The sequence below is a fragment of the Aythya marila genome, assembly GCF_965140915.1.
Source record: "Aythya marila genome assembly, chromosome: 7".
NCBI classification, from domain to species: domain Eukaryota; kingdom Metazoa; phylum Chordata; class Aves; order Anseriformes; family Anatidae; genus Aythya; species Aythya marila.
The window spans coordinates 17,229,217-17,255,254 of record NC_139048.1 but is presented as its reverse complement, the minus strand read 5'-3'; the positions used below and the strand labels follow the sequence as shown (position 1 = coordinate 17,255,254).

The window sequence follows — 26,038 nt, the reverse complement described above, 5'->3', positions numbered from 1 at the left end:
CCCGGCCCCGCAGCGGCGCTGCGGGGCTCGGCCGGGGAGCAGCGCCTGCGCGCCCGTCCCGCCCGCCCGCCCTGGGACCGGCCGCGGCAGCCTGGCGGGGAGGGAGGGAAGGAGGGCGGGAGGGAAGGAGGAGGGCTCGGCGGGGGCGGGAGCCGCACGCCGTTTCCCTTTCTCTTTCGCTCGGCGGCCGCCCGAGGCCGCGGGGCTCCGCCAGGTACGGCGGGGGTCGGGGAGGCGGCGTGGGGGCGCCGCAGGTGCGCCGGGACGGGACGGGGCGGGACGGGGCGAGACGGAGCGGGGAGAGCGGGGGCTCGGGGCGGCGGCCGCTCCGCTGCCCCCGGGGGAGGGCCGGGCCGCGGCGCTGCGCCGGGGCGGAGGGGAGCGGAGGGCAGGAGGGAACAGGGGGCAGGGCCCGGCCCCTCCCCGCGGGGCCTGTGGGGCAGCGGCGGTGCGAGGGCGGCGGGCCGGCGGCGTGCACCTGTCAGCGCGGCCCGGCCCGGGCGGTCGCGGGCTCGGAGCTCGGCCGGGCCGTTACGTAAACGGCGACCCGGGCGGCCCCGCCGAGCCGATGGCGACGCCCGGCCGGCGGGGAGGCGCGGCGGGCGGCGCGGTGCTCGGCTCACGCGGCTTCTCCCTCCCCACGTGTGCCACAGGTATGGGAGCGGCCGGCCTGACGCAGGAGCCCGAGGCATGAGCCATGGCCCCCTGAGAGCGCCCGAGCCGCGAGCAAATGCCCGGAGCAGCCCCGCCGCACGGAGCAGCGCCGCAGCTCTGCTGAACCGCGGGCATCGACGCCTCCCGGATTTGCTCCGCTGGCCCAGAGCGCTCCCGCCAGCCTTCCCTGCCCCACGAATGGCTACTCAGAGGAAGCACTTGGTGAAAGATTTCAATCCCCATATCACCTGTTATATCTGTAAAGGCTATCTCATCAAGCCAACTACGGTAACGGAGTGCCTCCATACCTGTAAGTACTTTGCAGAACATCCTTCTTTCATCGGTGATGCTTCCTTGAAGTTTGATTTGATGCTTGATTTGATCTCTGTGTGGTTTCTGGTGGGTTGTCCTAGACGCTGCTCTGCCCTTTGGGTCATCTCGAGGCCATACCAGCTCCCCTTAATGAACTGCAGAGTGAAGATGCCCCTTTCCTTTCTCCCAAGGTAGTGGTGATTGTGCTGGATCCAGCACCAAGATCACTGTGGCCTGGCCGATCAGATGCAAGATCATTAGTTTGGGCGTGGTATTTTGATAATGTAGCTAGTCTGCCTTTGAAACTTATGCTGCTGTATTTGTTGGCAGCAAGTGCTGTGCATACACCAGTTTGGTCAGTACTAGCTAATATTTCTAAGGCATTCCATGGCACACTAAGTAGAAATACTTGAAAGTTGACAACATATTTAGAGAGTAGATCTCTTTGAAATTGACCCAGAAGAAATTGTTCAGGTTGTCTTCTGCTCCTAATGCTTCTAAAATATTTGTATGAATGATACTAAACATATGAATGCTTGTATCAGACTCAGTGGGCTCACTTTCATAAGTGGAGTTACTTAGTTGCATGAGTTTCTTAGATTTATTCCCAAATATAAAACAGTTCACTTGGACCTTCTTGAGAATTTGGCATATTTCCAAAGAAAAAAATTGAACTGTCCTAGAAAAGAGTAAGGGGAACTATGTGTTTTTTAGTAGACTTCCCATTTTTAAACCTATAGTAACTACCAGTTAAAGCCTTGTTTTAGAATTTCCTGTTGTTTTTGTACAGTATTGTTCTTGTAGTTGTTATTGTAGTTGTTATTTTTTACATTATAGTACTAAGTATATCAATCCGTTTGTGTTATGGTCATTACTATATCAAGTACATAAAGAATTAAAACCTATCGTTCCTATAGGTTGTTCATAGTAGTGAGGCCATATTGTTTCTTGTTATATTATTATTAGCTTTTGAGGAAAAATAATTTTGAAATTATTTTTTTTTAAAGTCTAATATCTACTAAGGCTTATAAACTGTTTTGTGGTAATATTCTTCTGAGTTATTTGGTGAAGGAATTTAACTGCAGGACAAACAAAGTTAAGCAAAACACCCATATAATATCTTGAAATAAAATGGGGAGAAGTATATTAGCTATTATTGTATTATCTTTCCCTTTAAAGAAGGTGGAATAGTTTCAGCATTAGTTAATCTTTTTATAGTTGAAGTTTAATGAACAGTAGTAACTTTTAAAAGATTAGGGTGAGGCAAAAAAGTTGCATCAGAAATCAACTCAGACTTTAAAAATAAAACAAAACTTGTTTTTGTTATGGAATCTTTCTGTTTATATATATTTTTTGTTTATTTACTTCTACTCCCATTGCAAAACTATAATGGCAGGAGGAGCATTTTTTCTCAACAGCATCTATTTCTTTTGTTCACTTGTGGATTTTGAGCTCTTCCCTGAGTCAGTTCTCTTGCTGCCTAGTCCCCAGCTCTGTAGCCAAATCAGTGCAAGTGAAGCTTGCTGAGCTTCCATGTAGCTGCACAGGTCTCCTTGCACAAAAGCTGCCATGTGTTGGGGTTGTTAACTAGAAATGCAAGAAAGAAGATGGTGTTTCTTTAAAGCAGCTTACTTGCCAAAATATGAAGTTTACAATGATGAAAAGGAAAAACAAGAAATTTGTTGATACGGAAGCCTTATGTCTGTAGAGAAAAAGGTGATATGTGTGTTGCAGAGTTCAAGATACTCTGGCAATCTTTTTTTACAGTTTGGCTTTGCAAAAATATACATACACATATATATATTGAAGTGTAGTCATTATTCTTCAGTTATATCCAAAAAGTTATCACATATTAATAACAATTTTAACTGTCCTTTGGTGCTTTGTCTTGTACTGCTGATTACTGTGATTCAAAACAGCAGTGCATGAGTGATGAAAATCCGCAGATATTAACAGTTTAAGAAGGAGGATAAACTCTTTGGATACTGGGAATACAATGTATTAGTCTGGACAAGATGGCAAGCCTGTATCGACATAGATGTTCTCTGGTGATCTTAGTAACTAATGTGATGAATAGTAACCAAATCAGTTAGTGGTTAATTCACATCTGGGTTCGCTGATCACATGTTAAGTGGTGAATTTCTGCTCTTAGAAGTCAGTGCCTTTTTAATAAACAATGTTTCTGATGATTTTTTTGTGAATGCTAGGCAGACAACTGAACTCCACTATTTACTGGGAAGATTAAATGTGACGTAGGCATCAGTAGTATAATTTTTTCCTGTTTCTTGGAAAAGAAACACTTGAAGTACTGTAAGAATAATGCATTATTCTACAAATTCACTGCTTCATTTCTTTTTTGCTACTTTCACCAGATGATTTTGCCATATGTACTGAGACTTTTTTTTTCTAGCCTGTTACATAATTGTCAAGGATTTTAAAGAGCTACTGGTTGAAGCAGGCTAGATGTGAGCTAGTGAGTATGTCCCATTATCTGTCTCCTGAGTCACTTCATTGTTTAGCATAGTGTGCACTTACAAAGATTAGAAAATAAACTTTCCTCAGGAACATTCTTTATTGCCCTAAAATATGTCAGACTGTTTATACAACTATAGAGATGCTGGTTGGAAGAGACATCCAGAGGTTGTGTAGGCCAACCTCATGTGTGAGACAGTTCAGTTGCCAGCACTATACTGGGTCAAGCTATGGCTCTGAATAGTTGAGTTGTGAAAATTGGAGAGCTCTTCCAGTGCTGCACTGAATGTCCTACCAAGCAACAACTTGTAACCATTGACTGTTATACCATTTGCCACTGCTAGGCAGAGATGGTGTCTATGCCATTCACATAGTATAGGCTTATTTAGATCACCTATTAGCTTTGACCATGATTTGCTTTTGGTAAACCTGTGTTGACTATTCTTGATTGCCTTTTCCTCCCTTGTATGGTTGGAAATTGATTCAAGGGACACGACATGTTCTGCCATCTTTCTGGGGAGTAAGGGGGGGCTATTTAGCTATAGTTTCCCCAGTCATCCTTCTCATCTTTCTCTGATGAGAGACTGAAAAAGACACTGAGGAACTCAAAACCTTTCAAATCTATTCCTGAGTTGTGTCCCTCATTCCTTAACTGACACGCATTTTCTCTGAACTTCATACAGCTACTAGCCTACTTGTAGAAACCCCTCAAGTCCCTCATTAGTTTTAGTTCTGGCTGGGTTTTGGCCTTCTTAATTTTCTAAGTACCCACACAATGATTTTATATCCTTTTGTTTCCCGTTGTTGTTTCCACTTCACATATGTTTTCTTTTTGTGTACTAATTATGAAGTTTGTGTACCAAGCAGCTCTTGCGCACTAGGCAGTTCTGACAATAATTCCCTGTACAATGGGGTGGTTAGCTCTTGATGTCTGAATAAATTTTATTTAAAAAACAGCCAGCCCTCCTGGGTGCCTCTCTTTGTAATGACTGCCTCCTTGGGAATTCTGACTAGCAGTGGCTTAAAGACGCTGAAGTTCTGAAACATCTCCTGAAGTTAAGAATCTTAACTCTGTTTTTCAATTTTATAGCCTTCCTCAAAATCCTGAATTCAGTCATCTTGTTGTCAGCATGAGGCAAACTGCCACCTGTTGCTGTATTCATCATCAGTTTTTCACTATTCATGAAGAGCAGATGAAGTGTTGCATTACTTTTCTACCTGGCTCCTCTAGCAGCTAGAGGAGAAAGTGTCAACCAGTGCAGTCTAGAACCTTTAGAAATACCCTCCCTTCAGGAAAGCAACCAGAGATAAAATTTTCAGTATAAAATCAGTAATCTTGCAACTTGAGTGTTTTTCAGATCTTGCTATATGCTCCAGCTGTGCATATCCTGTTTTTCTCCTTTACTCCCTGCCTGAAGGAGTGATTAATTTGGGGAGAGGAGGTCATTAGAAGAATTCAAAGGATGAGTTCTGACAAAAAAAATTATCCCACAACTAACTAATTAAACTTTCTCTTTTAGAATATTTTGAAGAAAAATGCAGTTTGAAATTTTATTTTGGTACTTTGGCAATTGGCATTTTAAAAATATCCTCTTCTTATCGAACAATATGTATCTAGAGATGCACAAGATATGTACTTTCTTGTTTGTGTAAGATGGCATACAGCACAGTCCTGATACTTGTATCTGTAAATTTTAGCTAAGTACAAGGATCTAAAAGAATGCGTGAACCAGATATTGCTGTATTGGAAAAAGCAGCATTGTGTAGTATGCTATGGTTGCCAGCCAATTAGCATATGTCACACAAACACTTTTATCAATTGTAGTAAATCATCTTACGTGAGTTTAACTTTTATTATGGCTCATCTGATGTGTCATAGTACAACCAGGAAATACGTGTCCTCATTTCACTGGTATGTGCAGCACATACCTCAAGATTCTACAAACTGTACACCTTTTGTTAATCTGTACCAGAAGTATTAAAGATTTTTTTTTTTCCTGAAGTGGTAAATTAAATATATATGTCATTTAATTTTGTTTAAGGATTGCCTTTTTTCCCTACCCTTTTCACCCAACGCTTAGACTTCATTGCATTCTCTGAAACTTCAAAGTGACAGGCTTTGAAAAATGTTCAGTGTATCATATTGAGAAGAGAAAGATTATACCTATCATATCTAAAAATACTGGTTGATTATCTTCCTCCTACTAAGAGTATCACATATCAGTTCATTATTCTTGAGTACTAGAATTTATGTGTATTTTTGACTACATTGCTATCAGTAAATCACATTTAGCTTTTGTCAGGCAAGTCAGCATAGCAGCATAACTTTAAGTGAGGGAAAAAACAAAAGTTGTTTTTGATTGCTACAGTATTGATTTACAAATTCAAGGTTTTTCCTCATATAAGATGACCTCATGTTTTGTGTTGGCTGTACAAATACTTGGTCCAGATCTTTATCTTAGTTGGCATAGGGAATACATCCATACAGGGCTGGCTTACGATTCATAATTCTTTATCATGTTTTGTCTGTATGTATTCTGCTCCAAGATCTACTTACACTGAAGATTGAGTTCTTCATTAATCATTAGTATCTTTCTTGAACCACCATGGCTTTTAAGGCTGCCAACTTCTCTGAAAAAAAGGTATAAAGAGAGCACATAAATATATTCAGATTGAGGAATTCAGTTCTTTTCCATAGATTAGTTTGTCTTATAAATAGCTCTTTAAGTTATGTCAGTTTGGATTTTAGTGGGCTTTATTGGTTAGCAGTGTTCAGTATTTGGGAGGTTTAGGTAGTCAATCACCTTACTTTAAGTAAACGTATTAGTTATCTATCATCCTGTGGCATAGAGTTCTTCAGAACAATAATGATTTCAAATTCCTTCTGGGTGTAAATGGAAGTCATGGTTCATACAAGTTCTGTTAGTTTGGAAAACAAATGCAAAGCCATGTGTAAAATATCTTTGCAAGTTGGATCAATGTGTCCTTTTCAAAGGATCACTGTCATCTCATCATAGACTTCAGGAACGTCTCTATCATGAATGGAGCCAAGATCCCAAGAGCAAGCAGAGGGAATTAAATTCTCCTCAAAGAATTTCAGACACACCTTTCTTGAAACACAGGGAAATGTTTTCTGAAGGAGGCTAGCACTAACTGATTACAGGAAAAAAAGAAAAAAAAAAAAAAGAAAGAAAAAGAAAAACAAACAAACATACAAACAAAAAACCACTATTGTATTGATACCAAGCCAATGGTAATCATTTTGAAAAACTTTTTGTGATATACTTTTTAGAGTTTCTATTTCAATAGATTTTCCGAATAAGATAGACTTAGGGCCTATCGGTTCCAATATCAATATTGACCAATGCCAACTATGTTTGTAACATTTCTTCCAAATTTATTGTTCTTTATCAGTTACTGAAAATTGGCATCAGGTAAGAAAAACTGAAAACATAGAGACACTGCTGATCCTACCAAAAAGGAGGCTTACAAAAAAAATAATAAATTAAAGACCAACCACTTTATTATAAGAGTTAACACAAGAGGAATTCCATTTCACTTGCTGTTCTTTACTGAAACGGATTTATCCCTAAGCTCAGTTTTGTGAAGGCAAGTCAGATAAGGTCTACGATAAACCAAACTCTTATGTTACTTACCACAGCAACTTTCAGCTGAATTTCCATATGGCCATTATTTGTGACTATGTTAGACTTAATGATTTAGTCATCATACTAGCTTCTCAGCTTTTTTTCCCTCCACATATTTTTAAATTGAGAATCTCCAATTAATGGCATTTCCAAGATAACAAGCAATTCTTAGCCTTGTAGTTCTCATCAGTGTTGTCATCATGTGCCAGTAATCGGTACAGTTTCTCCTGACAAAGGTAGAGTATCATCTCCATCTTCAGCATGGTGTAGATACCAAGATTATGAGATACCAGATGCTGCGCTTCAAGAGCTTGGTTGACAGCAGCATGTTTCACAGATTCCTGTGAAGCTTGGGCAAAATATGGTTATTTAGATTCTCACTCAAGTTGTCTACAAAGTGTTTGTTGTACAACTTTTGTTTCAGACTTATGCTATCTTTTGACTTCAGGCTTAATAAATTATTTTTTATACGTTTGATTTATATTACCTAGTCCTGATATCTCTACACTTAATTGCTTTGGTGTTCTTTACCTCAATTACACAGAATAGTTGTGCCCCCAAAAATGTCCTGATTTTTTTTTTTTTGTTATGAAGTAGGAAGCACCTCCTTTGTTAATGAATGGGATAGATCTAATTTTCTTCAGTGAATTACTGTCATTCATGGCAATATTTCCTTTTCTAGACTATCTTCAATAAAAAGTCTTGCAAAAAATAAATGTTTCTACACGGTCTTCTGTTTCCTTTCCTTTTTTATTTTTTTTTAAACAGGGATACATAGTATATTATAGTATAAACTAAAGAGCCTTCTCCATCATGGTTTTCTGCCACATTGTCTTCTCTTTTGATTTTCCTATTGTGCTCAGAGTAGGACCTTTTTTTTGGTTACCTTGTTTTTCTTTGCTCAAGAAGAGCAAGATAAATGAATCACTCAATACTTGGACTGCCTGTTTCAGAAAGAAAAGCTCACTTCACCCTAGCTTTCTCATGAGCAGTGTGTCAAAATTTCATATTAATCAGCCATACTGACTGTTGTTTTTTTCTATTCAAATGACGTGGCATGTTCTTGAGCCGTTTGGGGGGGGGGGGGAGGAGGAGGAGGAGGGAGGGTAGTCTTCAGGACTATTCATAGTATCTAAAAAGTAAAGGTACAGTAATTAATGTTTGAAGATAAGCAGGAATATTTTTAGAGGGTATTAAATAATGTTGTTTGGCCAGCTAATGAAAATCTGTCTCTGTACATTATAAATACTCAAATGCTGTTGTTGGCTGTTTGCAAGTAATTCATGTGAGGACTCTGGTAGGGCTTCTATTTGTTCCTCAGCATCTGTTCCTCTCAGTCATGTTAACAAAAATTTTTTTTACAAATCTCTTTGTATAAAATATATGGTCTAAAAGTTATTGGGACTTGTGCTTTAATTTAAGCATGTCCTTAAGTGCTCTGTTGGACTGGCAGGGATACTTCTGTTTGGGTGATGAAACTCTTAGTACTCTGCATGTATTCTACATGTAAGTGTATTGACCACTTAAAGTCTAAGGGACCTGATTTTAAAATCTTCATATGAAAATAGTGTAGTAGCAAGGTGTTTTGTGTTTTGTTTTGGAGCATTAGTTACAAAAAGAATATAGAAAAGTGAAAAAGTCTTGTAGGTACAGAACACAGGCTCACTGATTCAGGCTCACTTATCTTCACTAGATTTCTTACCTTGGGGAAGTGTTAGGAAATGCATGTGCAAAAATCAATTAGGTGCAGTAATGTAAATTTATGCAGTAAATGCAGTAAATTATAAAAATTATGTGATATAAGAAGAGTTCTGTGATTACAGGTTCTTGTATCTGTATGCCAGTGCTAAATACCTCACACCTCGAGTTTAAGAAAAAACATACTTGTGTCCGGAGGGTTGAACTGTGCTCTCATAACATCACAGTTCTCAGCTTTGTTCTGGGGACCCCGTGTGTAGAGGACAACATTGTGCCTCACTTACTGGACTTGTTTGGCAGGACTTCTGGGCTTTCTGAACTCATTTTGCCAGATCATCAGCAATTTGTCATGCATCCAGCACTGCTAGAGCCATTTAGCATGGGGAGAGTGCCAAGAGCTGGTCAGAGCTCTGCCTGTCGGACTTAAAGGATAAAGTTCATTGCAGTTGCAACCAAATCTATGAAGCTGATGTCCTTCAGTCAGTGTTTTAAACCAGTTTGAGGGGGAAAACAATCAAACAAACAAACAAAAACACCTACACAGAGGTTTAATACCTGTGTGTATTACCAGAGTCAGCTGAAGTGTAATAACTCTTCTGGGCATTCTAAGGTAAAGGTAAGTGCAGACCTAGCTTGTTAGATGTTTGTTGCTGGTGTTTTTTTTGTTGTTGTTGTTTGTTTGTTTTTTAAAAAGCACCAAGATTGTCCTTAAAGATTTTCAAATAATTAAGATTTACTAGTTTGCTTTAGAGGTGATTTTAGTTCTTTAAGTAATTGACGAAAGAAATAAGTGTTTCATCAGAAAACACGCTGCAATTGCAGCAGTCCATTTGTTTTTTTCTTAGTCCATTTACTGAAGAGATCTTGTTCCAGTTTAGGTAGAGTAATAATAAACAGGGGATTGAGTTTACCTCCATTCCGAATGTTATAACACAGTAATAATAGCAGGTATATTTATTCTTGTCAGGTCATGTTCCATTTTCTTATTAATAACAGTAAAATCTGAAGTCTGTAATTAATCATTTGGAAGCAACAGTGGTGTAGCACCTTCTTTAGTTTAGTTTCAGTTTATTGGGTTTTAAATTCAGATTGTTGTTGGGTTTGGTTCATTTAGACTTGCAGTGGTCATGATCCTGATTTTTCATGGTAAGGTTCAAGTATTAAAGGTTTACTGTAATTTCTGTCACTGCTTTTGAAGGCCATAAGTCAAAAGGGAAGCATAGCTACTTTGAACCTGTGTACAATTTCTATGATCTTTTCTCTTAAAAGCAGTATTTACAACAGTATTTTCAGTTGCCAACAATTCTGTTGGAAAGAAAACAATGCAAGCGAATCATTTTCAGATCATCTGAAGTGATGATTGGCTCCTGCTGGACTACTACGCCACAGAATGGGCTATCTCAGAACCTATTCTTTGTATACATGTGCTGCATGGCATGTTTTTTTGCATTTTACCACGCTATATCAATTGTAAGTTGTAAAAACACCACATACTCTAAAGCAATGCTTGTCTAAGCTGCTCTGCTGGACTTGGTATCTCGGCAGAGCAGAACTAGCTATGGCTTTGAGGAACAATAAGCGGATAAGGTACATTGCAGTTATTTGCTTTGAAATAATACTCTTTAAATTTTGATGTATTAAGTAGTTAGCTGGCATCACTATATTGTGTTCAATCAGTGTTACTTAGAACTTATTTTTTCTTACTTTTTTTCCTTTTTTGTCCCTCAGTTTGTAAGACTTGCATTGTTCAGCACTTTGAAGACAGCAATGACTGTCCCAGGTGTGGCAACCAAGTGCATGAGACCAATCCACTAGAAATGTTAAGGTAAGGTGACATTGCACAACATTTGCTGAAATGGAAGGACAAACAAACAAAACCAACAACTTTTAATGTCCTTATCCTGAAACGGAATTCAATTTTTTGCCTGATAGTAAAATGTATGTGTTGACTGTGCTTGACCACAGCTTCCGTCAATTTTTCATCTCTCAACAAATTATAAATTGGGATTTTTCACGTATAATACAAGGGGGAAAGACGAGGGAAAGTCACAGTAAGGCTTGATTATATTGTACAAATGAAATTAAATGTTTTAAAACCTCTATTAAACAAATAAATGAACCAAGAACCTTTTACGCTTTATATGAACAGAAATTCAATAGTCCTTTTTTCCTTTCCTCCTACCCTAGATTTAGGGGATTCCAAACTGCATGCAACCTTTTCCTTCTTAGAGCAAAGCAATGTAGAAAAAGGATCGTGCAAATAACTGAATGTTTTCCAAAGGGTTGGTTTACCAATCTGAATTGACAATGCTGTCAGATTAACCAAAAGAGAGTTGTGAAAGTTTTTGACACTGAAATTGTCATTGGGAGATTGTATTTTTAATATCACAATAACATACACATCTTTGTTCAGACAACTTTTTTTCTTGTAATTCTGCATTCTCTTCTGGTGATGTTATGTTGAAACAAAGTGATTGCCGTCCTACAAGTATAGTACAGAGAAATCAAGAAATGTCATCAATAGTAGAATTTCAAGTTTTCCTAGAATGATGAAGTGCTTCCCCCATCCTTATCACTTCCCACCTTCCCCAAGATCTACTAATTTACTTGCTTTCTGTAGTATACGTGTTGGGAGTCTGTTGGAGGTGAAGGACTTCTGAAGAGAAATTCTTTGGGTGAAAATTAGCTAAAGAAAAGAAGCACTGTTTAATGTATTCATTACGGAACACATGCTTGCTAAAGCAACACACTAATAAGTATTTCTCATTTCTGTCAAAGGATCCATTGTACTCTCCTCATCTGTTTTTCTTCAGTTTGCTTTTTAGAATGTTTTACAGGCTCAACTTTCTTACACTGTATAGTTTGCTCCTTCCATATATGTCTGTGTCACCTAATCTGATCCAAGCAATTTTAGGAGAGGTGTTCCATACTTGATCTTCCAGATATTCAGATAACAAACTTAATTGTCCAAACATTGGGAGAGTGAGCAACAGCCCAATCATGCTTGTGAGAACTGACTATTTGTTTATTTTTAATGGAAACTGGCTTATTTTAGCTGGAAAAGAATTTGAATCAGTGATGAGCTGGATCTTCAGAGGAATCTGGAGAAACCAAAGCAGTAAAAAGGAAACTAGATGTTTCTTGGTCGCTGTGTGTGCAGTGAAAATGAGTAAAATTAATCAGCTGCTACCCAGGCAAGGCTATCCTGAGTGGCTTATGCCAATGCTTAAAACCATAATTTAATGTTAGTGATTGGCCCTAAGGAAGCATTGCCTCCTTGTCACAGCTACCTTTTGTCTTCTGTACAAGTGTAAAAGTTGTTGTTGTTTAAAAAAAAAAAAAAAAAAAGGGGGTACCATTTTTCATTTAGCATGTAATACTGTTGTGAATTTAGGAAGAAATATTCCTGAGTCAACGCTAAAGTATTTACATCTGTGGTTTGCTAGAGGTGGTATTATTTCCTAATTTCCTTGTGTTTGCTATAATTTGTCGTATTTGCTTTGATTTTTATGATGGATATGTGTGTGCACATTCCCAGATATGCATGCTTCACTTAGGTTCTAAGAGGGTAGGTGAGAAAGATTAAATTCAGCAACTCTAAGTGGTGCCATTAAGTCTTTGTCATCCAAATGTTTTTGGACTGTAGGGTTAAAAGGGTTTATGTAGATATTTACCATGAGTATTTTTTTTGATCTCCTGTCAGCATCTGATGCACTGTGTCTGCCATAACAGGAGATGCTGTTACACAGTACAGAAGACTGCTAATAGTCTGAAAACAAAAGCATTTTAGAAATATGTCTTTTATTGTGACAGGACTATTTCAGAGGAGCTGAAAAGGGGCGTTTTCTGAAATGTCTAGTAGATGTTTAGTAAAATAATAACATGCTTGAAGCAGGAAATGCTCGAAGGGTGAGAAAAGTTAAGATCACAAGCCAGAAATGTGGGAAGACCTATTTTCTCTGCAATTATTTCCTGAAACTCCTTTTAGAGTAATGGGGTTTATTTGTCGACAAACTGCATATAACTAGTAGTTTGCTGGTTTTACTTCAGAAAACAGTTTTAACCATTTGCTAAACAAACTATTGGAAGAGCACATGAGCAATGTAATGGAATTATCTTTTCTGGAAGTTGCCTGAACAACTTCATACATGTATTATACTCTCTCTTTAGAGAGATCAGCCCCATCACTGCTCAAGAGTGCAGTATGTTTTCAAGAAATGGCACTGTACACTCTAAATAGTGTTTTTAGCTGAGATGTTTCAGATAAACTTTATAAACTCGATTCTGAGTAACTTCACAGCTGTTTGAGTTTTTTAGATACATCCTTCAGTTAGCAGTACTTAAGGTCTGTTGAAACTATAAGCATAAGTCTGAAATTCAACATTGAGCTCTAAAATGAAAATTCGCAAAGAGTGTTAAATTCTGGAATTCTCTTTTCTAATTTTGTACAATTATTTATTATCAATATTCAGTAGAAATTTTGTTGGTTATACCACGAAAGCACGCTTCTTAGCACGCTTCTCTGAATGCAGGCTTTCCTGAGTAACAGTCTTCATTTGCTTCATTTCAGATGATTAGCAATTAACAGAGTTGCTTTGATCATAAAAGTCATACAAAATCATAGAAGAGGGGAAAAAAATACACAAAGCTGTCATAATTGCTTGGTGGTTATTTCCATGCATTCTGTTTTGATAGTTGGAAGATGTGGGGGTGCAAAGAGGTGTCTAAAATATAAATGTTTTTGGTTCAGCTTTAACAGGAAGTGTCATAGTAAACAGCTGAGACCAACTTCAGAGCTATCTCAAGTAGTTTCATTTTGGAATGGATTTGTTGCAAGTCACAGAAATACAAATTTCTTAGAGTTGTCATAGGCTTGGAGGGTAGGAGCACTATTGGATGTACCTGAAATCGACAATATTTTTACAGTTTCCTAAATTTGTCCCTTCATTTTCTAAATTCATCACTATAGTTTAAGCTTAGATTTCCTGTACTCAAAGATTGAGTAGGTATTATTTTCTTCCACTTTTTTTCCCTCTGTATCTACTGGGGTATTTTGCTTTAAATAGTATATATAAGGTAGTAGTAGTTCCTTCTGTTCACTCATTTAAGGAAAAGAAGACCATTGAGTAAAGTTGTGCACTTAAGTTTTGTGCATCATAAATTTACTAAGCATACATCTTTTCTTGCTACTTTGCTTTTGGGCCATTGAAGACCAGTTAAAAGTGCAAAGGGGAAATTCTCAGAAATTAATGTAGAAAAGACAGTATGTATATACCATCCTTAGGAATGGTTGGCAGGATTTTTGATTGAAGGTAGTGAGGTTCTCTCTTGAAGTCCTAATTTCTTTTCTCTTAATGCGTAAGTTATGAAGATTGAAGCTTTCTTGCAAAGTGGAATTGTTTCTAAGTCATAGTATATTTTCAGTTTCTGGGACAAGTTCCCAATGGTCCCCTGTAGGAACTTCACAGAAAGTAGTACCATCTAGTTGCATTAGATATTGAGAGGCAAGAGTGAGTATGCCATTTGGAAAGATAGACCTGTAGGTTCATATATTGGACAGTCAGTGTTTTGATCTCCCATGAATTTGTTTTCTTTCTCATCCATGAGAAAGTGGTCTCTATGCTTCTTTGCTTTTGGGGCAGTGTATTTCACTTGCTGAAATTTTGTTTGTTTGTTTTTGTCTTTATAAGAGAAACAATTTAAAAATGGATCATGGTGGTAGTTTAAATATAAGTATTCTTATTTTATGACTGTCTCCATGAAATGACATAGAAAATTGGTCTCAAAACAAGCTGATTGGTTAATGTGTCTGTTTGTAAACTTTTAATTACAAACACAAATTATTTTAAGAAGAGAACTTGGAATGCTGCTGTATTTAGTATAACACGTGGCTTACTATCTATTAAAATTTTATCCAGCATTCCTCAACAGTAAAATCATCCTATCTTCCTACTCTGCTACCACTAGTGAAAAAGAGATAGTGAATAGTATTTTATAACAGGCCTATAATGTATTGTTAACAGCACATACACGTACAAATAGAACTTTATATCGTATGTGTATGTTGAGATAGATATGTATCATAATTGAGAAGGTGAATTAAGGCAATTTAAAATATAGCAAAGGTGATTATTATATTGTAGTTTCAGGATTAATTTGAAGGTACTGAATTTCTCTGGCTGTATTACTTGGTTTTGTTGTGGGTCTTTGTTAAACTGTGGACAGTGAGTTACTATTCGTAAGAGAAGATGTAGAGAGCAAAGAAGAAAAACGAAATAATGAGAGACAGGAAACTGAAGGATAAGTGAGATGGAGTGTAAAAGCAAATGATATACTAAATGGATAGGAGACAAGTAAATCTCGAGAATGGGAAGACAAATATTTTAGCATCAACAACAAATGTAAATGCACTGTGAACTCTGGAAGGGACTGTCATAGCTATTTTTGACACTATAGAGCATAATAGATCATATCAGATCAGGGTATCGGAATACATGCCTATGCTGTGTCTTGTTGCCTGCTAGACAAACTCATGGCAGATATAAATAGAACTATTTATGGTGAATTAACTTGGGTACTGCGAACTGTCTAGCCGGAGTAGCATGGATGCTGTATGGTCTTCTTTATACTGCCCACATAGGTTTGTCAATGTTGTAATGAGTAGGGAACAGGTTCAGTTTTTCCTCAGATGTATTAGAAAGGACTTGAACTCTTAAAATCAGTATGATAATGGAGTGTATCATTTTCATGCTTATTACTCATGACCTGGGCCTTAAGATTCAGTATCACTTTTCTAAATTTTCTTTGCAGTTTGTTTTTAACTTCTGTTACATAGAAACACTTTACAGTGTAAACTTCATGGTAATTTCTAGAAGAAATCCATTCAGGAGGTAGTTGAAATAAGCTTTACTACATGTTTTTTTCTCTCAAGCTAAAATCAACTACATTTTCCATGATACATTATTTACCAGAAACACACAATTCATTTTATTATTCACAAGTATTTGTTTTTTAAAGTCAATATGTAAAATGCTAGTTTCTAGTTAATATGAAATGTTTTTTTTCCCTTTGAAAGGCTGGATAACACCTTGGAGGAAATTATATTTAAGCTGGTGCCTGGACTTCGAGAGCGTAAGTTTCTAATTTGGTTTTGGGTACTGGTTTGGGTGGATGGAGGGAATATGACTATTTCTAATGATAAGCCTGTAGTACTGATTTTAAAATTCATATTACTGTTCTTTGATGTTAACTAGAGGAACTGCAGCGAGAAATTGAATTTTGGAAGAAAAACAAACCTCAAGAAAATGGACAAGGTGATGTTTTGTTTTGTTTCTTCCTCCCTAAATGGTACCTCATTCTAGGTAACATTTCAGCTCCTCACGGAGCCCTGATTCTTCAAATGTTAGTGCACGTACATTGTTTTTACTGAATTCAAAGATGACACAAACTCTTAAAAAATCTATGTAAATATAATTTGGGCCTTCATTTACTGCTGCTTACCTTTTAACCAGTTGTTTTACAAACTCTAGCTGTTTTACCATTATTTTTGCATTTCCTTAAGCTCTCACAGTCATCATTCATGCAATTTTCCATTTGAATTCTTCATTTTCCTAATAATACATGCAGTGTAGAATAACTTTAGTCTTTTTTACAGGTTATTTTCTGTTACTAAGTTTGACCAGCTGTGAAGTAGGAGGCTGTCAAGAATTATTTATGACAAGTACTAAAACAGTGTTCCACATATGCTAAACAATTGTTTTATATAGATTCTTTTTTCTTTTTTTTTTTTTTTTTTTGTAGTTGACCCATGAACTTTGAGAGCTCATTATTGAGCTGCTGAGTCAGGTGTATATCTAACTGTCTTTAGGCCCCTTTAATTTTGCTTTGGGGTTTAATGACATACCCTACTTGATTTGGGCTTTTTAAATATTTCTGAAAGGCTCTCCTAAGCTTAAAAAAAAAAAAAAAAAAAAAACACAAAACCCACTATTTTTAGTGAAGGATTGTTGTCACATGAATGTCTTGCAATGCTTTTCTGCATTCCATTGTTTGTAATATCTTTTTTTCAACTACAGAATATTTCATTTTCTTTCTTACTGGTTTTGTTCAGTCGCGTTTGGCATCTGTTATAAGCGGCTGAGTTCTTCACCTCAGTTATATAGTTAAATGAAAAGGTACAGGACAGTTTAAGTTATATTAGTTTATTACAACATGTTGTGTTAACGTACTTTCTTGGTTTAAAAAATATTCAGAAAATATTTATGAAATACAGACCTGTTGGCTGTTTCGAAAAACAGATTTATTGCTATATAAGTAAAGATGCATAGAGGAAAAGTTACATACAATTTGCAAATTTGTAGAATGTGACTTACTTTTAATCAATTTATTCTTCTGGTTCTTACCTTCCATAATTTAATGATAAACCCAATGGAGGTCAGTTACTAAATATAATAAATGATGGAGTTGTTTTTTGAGTCACAAACTCTCACAATATAATTTTAAGCAGCTAAGCAGCTACAGATGTATCCAGCTTTGTTAGGGAATGTGTCATTGGGCTATAGAAATTTGCCTCTACAAACCGTTTGAAAGCCCTGATAATACACTGAGACAAAATATGATATTTTTTTTCTGATATAAACAAAAATTCAGAATGTTGCCTGATAATTAATTATTTTATGAGAAAAATTCAGTAAGAAGGAACCGTTTCAGTTGTCAATACTATCCCTTGCTGTCACATAGTCTAGTTCAACAGTCTGCCAGTTATGTACCACAGGTCCAGTGCGGTTCCCAAACTTAGCATTTAAGATCTGTGATAAAATCCACAAAATCACAATTTTCACATTATCAAAAGGAAGAGAAAGAAAAAAGGCAAAGCATATCTCAGGCATTGGAGATATGCTGCACTAGGAAAGTAGTTACTAGAGAGAATTCATGGATAATTGTGTGATACTGGAAAAAAAAAATCCTTCCTGGTACTTTCCAGTTTGAACTGGAGAAAGCAAAGGGCAACCAGCTCTACATTGACTCATTCTCTGGCAATCAGTTTAACACTGACTATCTGAGAAAAACACAGGAAGTAGACAAGTCCCAGGATTTGCAAGAAAGATGAGGGAAAAAATGTGACACACCAAATTATGCCTTGTGGAAAGAGGGGTGGAGTTACGGAATTCTTTTATTTTTTTTCTCTCTTCCATTCTTGGCTTGATGCTTTTTAATTGTAGAATGCAGAGTCCATTTTGGTGAAATTAGATTTTATTTTATTTTTTTTAAACTTGTATAATACTGAACTTTAGTATTGTGCCTTTACTGGGCCATCACATTGATTTCTGGAGGTTGCTTCCACAAATATCATTACTTTCATTACAAATATCATTCTAATTTCATCACAAATATCATTCTAATATCAGCAAGAATATTCTTTAGTAAATAGATTGTTTAGCACCTTTTAGTATGTGGAGGAGCATTTGAGTTTTTATCAGGATACCTTGTAAGGCATGACCTTTGTGTTGTGTGTACCTGTTTCTGATTTTATGTTTTAACAATTGGAAATTTGCTAATTTCTTTAGTTCTGTAGCTGATTTGCTTTACCTTTCAAGACTTTTCAAACCACATAACTAAATCTTCCCCCAAATCTTTTTTTTTTTTTCCCATTCAAAACAAGTTAAAATTTGAAGTAAAAAAAAAAACTCATCTTGAATATGGAAACTAAATGAATTGTGAACTAATTACTGTGTCTAGAAGCTTAGGAATAGCTTGATATTCACTGAAGTTTTCATTCTATATTCTCACCTTAACTCTTGTAAGTGATCTAAAAAGTTTGTGGTAAGCATAGGAAAACAGCTAAATTCAATTTTTAACTTTTCCAGGAAATGCAAAAGTAGCTTATCCAAGTGACTTGGGCATAACTTGTGATAATGTTTTATTCCAATAGGGAGCAGACTGTGTTTTAAATCAAAATAAGTAAGTTGGGGATACAAAAAATTATGAATGTATATGGCACTGTTTACTGTATTTCAAAAATGTAAAAATTAGTCCTTTTCATGGTTCTTTGTATGGTTATTTTTTTAACCTATGCCCCACCCTCATGTAGATAGCCTTGCTAGTTTTAGGATTTAGTATTCAGAAATTCAAATTCAGAAAAGGTACCAGTTTTCAAACTTTTAGAACTTCTGAAGAGTTGGATGTTTAATCATTGCCTGCCACATAGAAATGTTTTATGCGTGTTTTACGTTAAAATTTCAGCAGTAAAGCTTCATTTTAAGAGATTTTTTTAAATGATCAATATAAGTATATACTGATGATACATAGTTGTGTTAACATGAAGAAAAATACACTATTGAAAATGAAGTAGGAAAAAGTTTTTTTTGTTTGTTTTCAGTTAATGTTTGTTGCCACTGTGACTTTTAATTGTTTTACACTTAACTAATACAGTCTGCATATTTTACAGATGAAAGCCCCAAAGCTGATAAACCCAAAGTAGATGAGGAATGTGATGAAAATGAAGAAGATAAAGACTATCACAGGAGTGACCCACAGATTGCTATCTGCCTTGACTGTTTACGCAACAATGGGCAGTCAGGAGATAATGTAGTAAAAGTGAGTAGTAAAAACAATCTGTGTTGTTAGTGTTGGAAGAATAGCAGGAACCAAATCATTCTGTAACAATTAGCAATAAATTTTAATAAGAGATCGTTAGGGGGTGGGGTTGCCCTTTATGTGAGGGAGCAATTAGAGTGTACCCAGCTCCAGCTAGGGGAGAGTGAAGGACAAGTGGAGAGCTTGTGGGTAAGAATTAAGGGGTGGGCTGGTATGGGAGACACGGTGGTAGAGGTCTACTACAGGTCTCCAGATCAGGAGGAGGAAGTCGATGAGGCCTTCTACGAGCAGCTGCTAGTAGCATCACGATCACGAGCGCTGGTCCTCATGGGGGACTTCAATTACCCAGACATCTGCTGGGTAAGCAACTCGGCCAGGCACAAGCAGTCCAAATGGTTCCTACAATGCATTGAGGACAATTTTCTGACACAGGTGGTGGAGGAGCCGATGAGGCGTGGGGTGCTCCTGGACCTCGTTCTTACCAACAGGGATGGCCTTGTTAGGGATGTGAAGGTTGGGGGCAGCTTGGGATGCAGCGACTATGAGATGGTGGAGTTCCAGATGGAACTAGGCAAAGGAAGTAAGGCTAAAAGCAGGATTGCTACCCTGGACTTCTGAAGAGCCAACTTCGACCTCTTCCAGGACGTGCTTGGGAGTATCTCATGGGATAGGTTGCTAGAAGGAAAGGGTGCTTGTGAGAGCTGGGCTACATTTAAGCAGCACTGCTTCCATGCTCAGGATCCTGAGGAATAGGAAATTGAGGAAGGGGGGCAGGAAACCCGCATGGATGAACAAGGAGCTCATCAATAAGATCAAAAGGAAGAGGATGGTCTATGAAATGTGGAAAAAGGGCCTGTCCTCTTGGGAGGAGTATAGATGTGTTGTCAGGGCCTGCAGGGATGCGACGAGGAAGGCTAAAGTGCCCACCTAGAGATGAGGCTTGCGAAAGAGGTAAAGGATAATAAGTGTTTTTTCAAGTATGTAAACAGCAAGAGGAAGACTAGGGATAATGTGGGTCCCTTGCTGAATGAGGGGGGTGTCCTGGTCACGAGAGACGCTGAGAAGGCAGAGATACTGAATGCTTTCTTTGCTTCAGTCTTTGCTTCAAGGACACTCCCCCAGGACTCCTCGCCCCTGGCAATAGGACAAAGGGTCTGGGAAATGGAGGGCTCCCCCCTGGTTGATGAGGGAGTGGTTCGGGAGCGTCTGAGTGGGCTCAACGCACACAAATCCATGGGTCCTGATGGGATGCATCTACGTGTGGTAAGGGAGCTGGCAGATGTGATTGCCAAACCGCTCTCTATCGTCTTTGAAAGGTCCTGGAGAACGGGTGAGGTGCCTGAAGACTGGAGGACAGCCAATGTCACTCCGGTCTTCAAGAAGGGCAGGAAGAAGGATCCAGGAAACTACAGGCCAGTCAGTCTCACCTCTGTCCCTGGAAAGGTATCAGAGCAGCTTGTTCTGGATGCCATCTCCAAGCAATTGGAAGAGAAGGTTATGAGGAGTAGTCAGCATGGATTCACCAAGGGAAAGTCGTGCTGGACCAACCTCGTTGTCTTCTATGATGGCATCACCAGCTGGGTAGATGGGGAGAGAGCGGTGGATGTCAGCTACCTTGACTTTAGCAAGGCTTTCGATACTGTCTCCCATGACATCCTACTAGCAAAGCTGAGAAAGTGTGGGATAGAGGAGTGGACAACAAGGTGGGTTGAGAACTGGCTGACTGGCCGAGCTCAGAGGGTGGTGATCGGCAGAGCAGAGTCTGGCTGGAGGCCTGTGACTAGCAGTGTTCCCCAGGGGTCGATGCTGGGTCCGGTCTTGTTCAACATCTTCATCGACGACCTTGATGAGGGAATAGTGTCTGCCCTCAGCAAGTACGCTGATGACACAAAGCTGGGAGGAGTGGCTGACAGGCCTGAAGGCTGTGCTGCCATTCAGCAAGACCTGGACTGTCTGGAGAGATGGGCAGGAAAAAAACAAATGAGATTTAATAAGAGCAAGTGTAGAGTCCTGCACCTGGGAAGCAACAACCCGAAGTATCGGTACAGGCTGGGGGACGACCTGCTGGAGAGGAGCTCTGAGGAGAAGGACCTGGGGGTCCTGGTGGATGACAGGTTGACCATGAGCCAGCACTGTGCCCTTGTGGCCAAGAGGGCTAATGGGATCCTGGCGTGCATTAAAAGGAGTGTGGCCAGCATGTAAAGGGAGGTGATCCTCCCCCTCTACTCTGCCCTGGTCAGGCCTCACCTGGAGTACTGTGTCTAGTTCTGGGCTCCCCAGTACAAGAAAGACAGGGATCTCCTGGAAAGTCCAGTGGAGGGCCACAAAGATAATACAGGGCCTGGACCATCTTCCTTATGAGGAAAGGCTGAGAGACCTGGGTCTGTTCAGCCTGGAGAAGAGAAGACTGAGAGGGGATCTCTTCAGTGTATATAAATACCTGAGGGGTGGGGGACAGAAGGATGTAGCCAACCTCTTCTCAGTGGTTTGTGGGGATAGGACAAGGGGCAATGGCTGCAAGTTAGAACACAGGAAGTTCCGCACTGACATGCGAAAGAACTTCTTCAGGGTGAGGGTAATGGAGCATTGGAACTGGCTGCTCAGGGAGGTTGTGGAGTCTTCTTCTCTGGAGATATTCAAGGCCTGTCTGGATGCCTACCTGGGCAGCCTGCTCTGAGGAACCTGCTTTGGCAGGGGCGTTGGACCCGATGATCTTTTGAGGTCTCTTCCAACCCCTACAGTTCTGTGATTCTGTGATCGTTGATAACCTGTCTCCACTTCTACATTCATTTAGTCCTTTTGTTTGAGACAATTCAGTGCATCTCAGAATTAAAAAAAAAAAAAAAAAGTTTTCTTGTTTATCTTTTTGGTAGATTATACCAAAAAGCATCGATGGTAGATATTACAGATAGATTATAGATAGCTATATATTACCCAGCAGATTACAGAATACCACACAAATATTAAAAAAAAGTTAGCTGTAGGTGAGCTACCTCACGCTTTCAGGATTGTCGTCAGCATAATGTTCTTCATATATGTTGTGCCTTGAATGACTGGGATCCAAATCTTCTTTCAAAGGAGTGAACAAAAATGAACCTATGGTGCTATTATGGATTAAAAGACTGCAGTAAAATATTTTTGTTCAAACAGTAATCATTACTTACAGCTAGCTCTTCTTGACAAAAGATTGCTTACATGCTATTTAATGAAAAACAAGAATGCGTAATTACATAATTTCTAACATGCTTTTTCTGTTTTGTTGTTGCTTTAGGGTTTAATGAAGAAATTTATCCGCTGTTCCACTCGAGTGACTGTGGGAACTATTAAAAAGTTTCTCAGCTTAAAATTAAAACTTCCAAGTTCTTACGAGGTACATTTGAAAGAACAATGCTTGTATTTCTATTGCATTGCAAAATATTAGATTTTTATGAAACTCAATCATATTTAAACTTGAGGAATATCTTTAAGTCTGAGTCACTAAGTACTATTCAATGTTCTAAGGTATATTTTCTGTCCTTAAATGGAAGTTCACGTTTTATCACAATGGCTAAAACTTTCTAACCAAGAAACTCATACAGTTGTAATAATCTGAGAGATAAATTAGTTTAGGCATTTTTATGTGAAAATAAATGATCTCTCTTTTCATGTGGCTAATAAAAAAAGTTACTTAATGAACATTTCAGCCAGTAGCTGTTGGGGAAAGGAGAGATCAACTAGACATACACCAAGTTATCCTTCAATTTCATTTTCTTTAGATATAAAAAACAATTCAGTCATTAGGAAGAAGTAACAAAAAATACCATTTGAATCTTTCAAAAGAAAGTTGTGTGTGTGTGTGTATAAATATATATACACACACACCTTTTCTGGATTTACGTGGAATTTCATGGAGAGAGGGGTGGGTTGCAGAGTTATAAACCTGAGTTTAGTATGTTATTATAATGTGCCAACTAGCCATTTTGTTGTCATTTGGTTTTGTTTTACATTAATTTAATCTCACTCTGATACCTTAAAGTCCTGTGTTATGTGGTATCTGCTTATTGCAAAATTTTAACATTTTTTTCCTCTTAAAAGTAGGAAAGCATTTATGGCTATAGTAATGAAAAAATAGCCATAGATTTTCACTGAAAGGTAAACTTAAGATGCTATGATACAGTTTAAATCAGTCATCTTTAACAGTAAGATAAATTTAATAAGATAAGCTTTAAGTAAGATAAGATAAGCTTTTTGTATTATGCCTTTAGTCCTCAAGTTAATGAGGAATCATGTCTTTATACTGAGAAATGCATTTACCATGGAATTTACCGTTATTTTTAAACTACATTTTTAAAGTTAATTCATAACTTATTTTAAAAAGCTGACAATTACAGTACTTCAGTTTTGTAAGTTTGGGTTTGAAAGAGTGTTGCAGAATACCTTCACTATGCAACACAAAAGGCTTTCTCTTCAAAGAGACTCTGTGTGGCATTGATAAATATAGGAAACATCTACTAGTGATTTTCTACCTAGTTTAGTAGGTTTTCTTCTATCAACATTTTCATTGAAAATGTAAAAGTGAAAAAAATAAATTGGAATACTAGTGTACAAAATAGCACATTGTCAGAATGTTGGATTTGTTAAGATTTGATACATATTCCTGATAAAATTATTGTATAATAATAGAAGTTCTGGGATTAATTTTCAGAGGTTCTCTTAAGAGTTTATTTAGTCATGAAAATGTTGCATAAGTTTGTCTTACTGTTTGTTCTGTTGTATTTTAAGCTGGATGTACTATGCAATGGAGAAATCATGGGGAAGGATCATACTATGGAATTCATCTATATGACAAGATGGAGACTAAGAGGCGAAAATGTAAATGCTGTTACATTATTAATAGATGATGTTATGGTGTATTTATTGTAGAGAGTATACATACTTTTATAGCTTGACACAGAATATATACCATGACCCTTCAAAAGCTCTGAATTTAAAAATTGTTTTTGCATGTCTTCTGGATTTCTTATTTTAAAAAGGATCTAGTGAGTGAAACTCTCTAGCAAGTATATTGTGTAGAATCTGAAACTTAAAATTAGCAGGTATACAGAGTTTACATAGAAGTCCTGCTCATGGTTTTAAGTCAGCTATCTGAAAACTCCAAGCACGTATTTTCTGCAAATTTCCTTCTAGTGACCTTTTACATCTCACTAGTTAAGGAATCTGCATCTGACAGTTCTTTATTTAGAATTTGTTTTATTGAGTCAGTAATAAACCATAACACTGAAATTATGGGAGAAATCTAATTGATTTATGATTGCTTCTGTTAATGCTAAACCCATGTAATTTAGCGATGTTGCATAACAAACACTAACATCCATGTAACACAGCTAGAGGTGTTTTTCTTCTTTTATGTGCATATTTTAGAATATTTGATTTATTAAACAACCTTTCTTTCAGGTCTGATATTGTTTGATTTAGTAGCTCTTACAATTACTTGTATGCTAAGTTTTTTTTTATCAGAGGTCATACCTCCATTTCTTCTCTTTCAATATATATATTCATTTGTTTGTGTGTGGCTATTGATTGCTCTTCACTCCTTATTGCTTTATGCTATAAGCAGATTTGTTGCCTGTCGCTACCAATGGGGGCTATATTGGAGCACAGCTAAAGTTATGCACTTAAGTTAATTTATTAATCTGTAGAAAATTCCAAACTTTCTATACTCTTTTTAAGCTTTCTAGTACTTGAAATTAAAATGCACTGGGACTTGAACAGAGAAGACAGAGGATTAAGCACACTGTGGAGTTAACGATTCAAAAGTTTCTTAAAGATTTACCTTAATCTGGAGGGGGAAAAAAAAAAAAGAAAAAAGGGTGAAAAAAAATCATAGGAACTAAGGGTGTTAATGTGTGTAGGAAAGTATTCATTACATTTGAAAATAATATTGCACTGAAATTTGATGTTTACTGAAACCCCAAACTGTACCAGTAACACCCGAAGTACCATTTTTCTAGTACTGCCTTGACACCAGTGGTATATGTTTGCCTAGCCATTTTATATTTTAACACTCATTGTACTATTAGGAAATGTTGAAGTAACAACTTTAGTGATACGTTTTTTTTTCATGAAATTGAGTCCTGCAGACCATGCCTACAGATGGACCTTTGTCAGTTGCACTGGTTTGTAAGCAATGGTAATAGCCATCTCGACAAAAAGGACATTATTTGTACTGGCTTATGTTTTTCAAAAGTCTCAGAACTACCATTTTAACCTTAAGTGAATATAAAAGTTGACAACTTTTGCTTAGATTTATAAGTTATTTTTACATAAACAGAATATAGTCAGGTAAGGGTTCCTCTTTTCCTTTATGTAGTTTTAAATCATTCCCCTGAAGTCAGAGATGACAAACTAAAACCAGTAAAAATTACATTGTGCTGATGATAAATCTAGTAACATCTGGGCTTCTGATTTTGTTTTCCCTAACTTTGTTGGGTCTTGTTATAAAACAGAAGTTGCAATGGTAATTAATTAACGATCTCTTCTTTTGGATGAAGATCAAGTAAATCCATTATCTATGTCTTTGATACTATTCACTGTGAGCTTTTGCTGGCACACCTGTGGACCTTTCAAGAGGTAGCATAGTTAAGGGAAAAGATCAATTTATTCTTTAGAGAATTCTTTCT

The 26,038-nt window shown here is 37.7% G+C and overlaps 1 protein-coding gene across 3 annotated transcripts in view; it reads left to right on the top strand.

Annotated features, from left to right (window-relative positions):
* The window catches only part of PCGF5 (polycomb group ring finger 5), a 63,859-nt gene that overhangs the window by 25,501 nt on the left and 12,320 nt on the right, over positions 1-26,038 (top strand). For 2 of the 3 annotated variants that reach the window (XM_082765335.1, XM_082765333.1), the window contains exons 1-8: positions 161-214; positions 654-964; positions 10,512-10,608; positions 15,859-15,914; positions 16,037-16,096; positions 19,231-19,379; positions 22,651-22,749; positions 24,141-24,230. In XM_082765335.1, the coding sequence (XP_082621461.1) occupies positions 691-964; positions 10,512-10,608; positions 15,859-15,914; positions 16,037-16,096; positions 19,231-19,379; positions 22,651-22,749; positions 24,141-24,230 (825 nt within the window). In that variant the 5' untranslated portion in view covers positions 161-214; positions 654-690. Of the gene's footprint in view, positions 1-160; positions 215-653; positions 965-10,511; positions 10,609-15,858; positions 15,915-16,036; positions 16,097-19,230; positions 19,380-22,650; positions 22,750-24,140; positions 24,231-26,038 lie in introns of those variants that run through there. The other variant, XM_082765334.1, reaches the window with a different exon arrangement.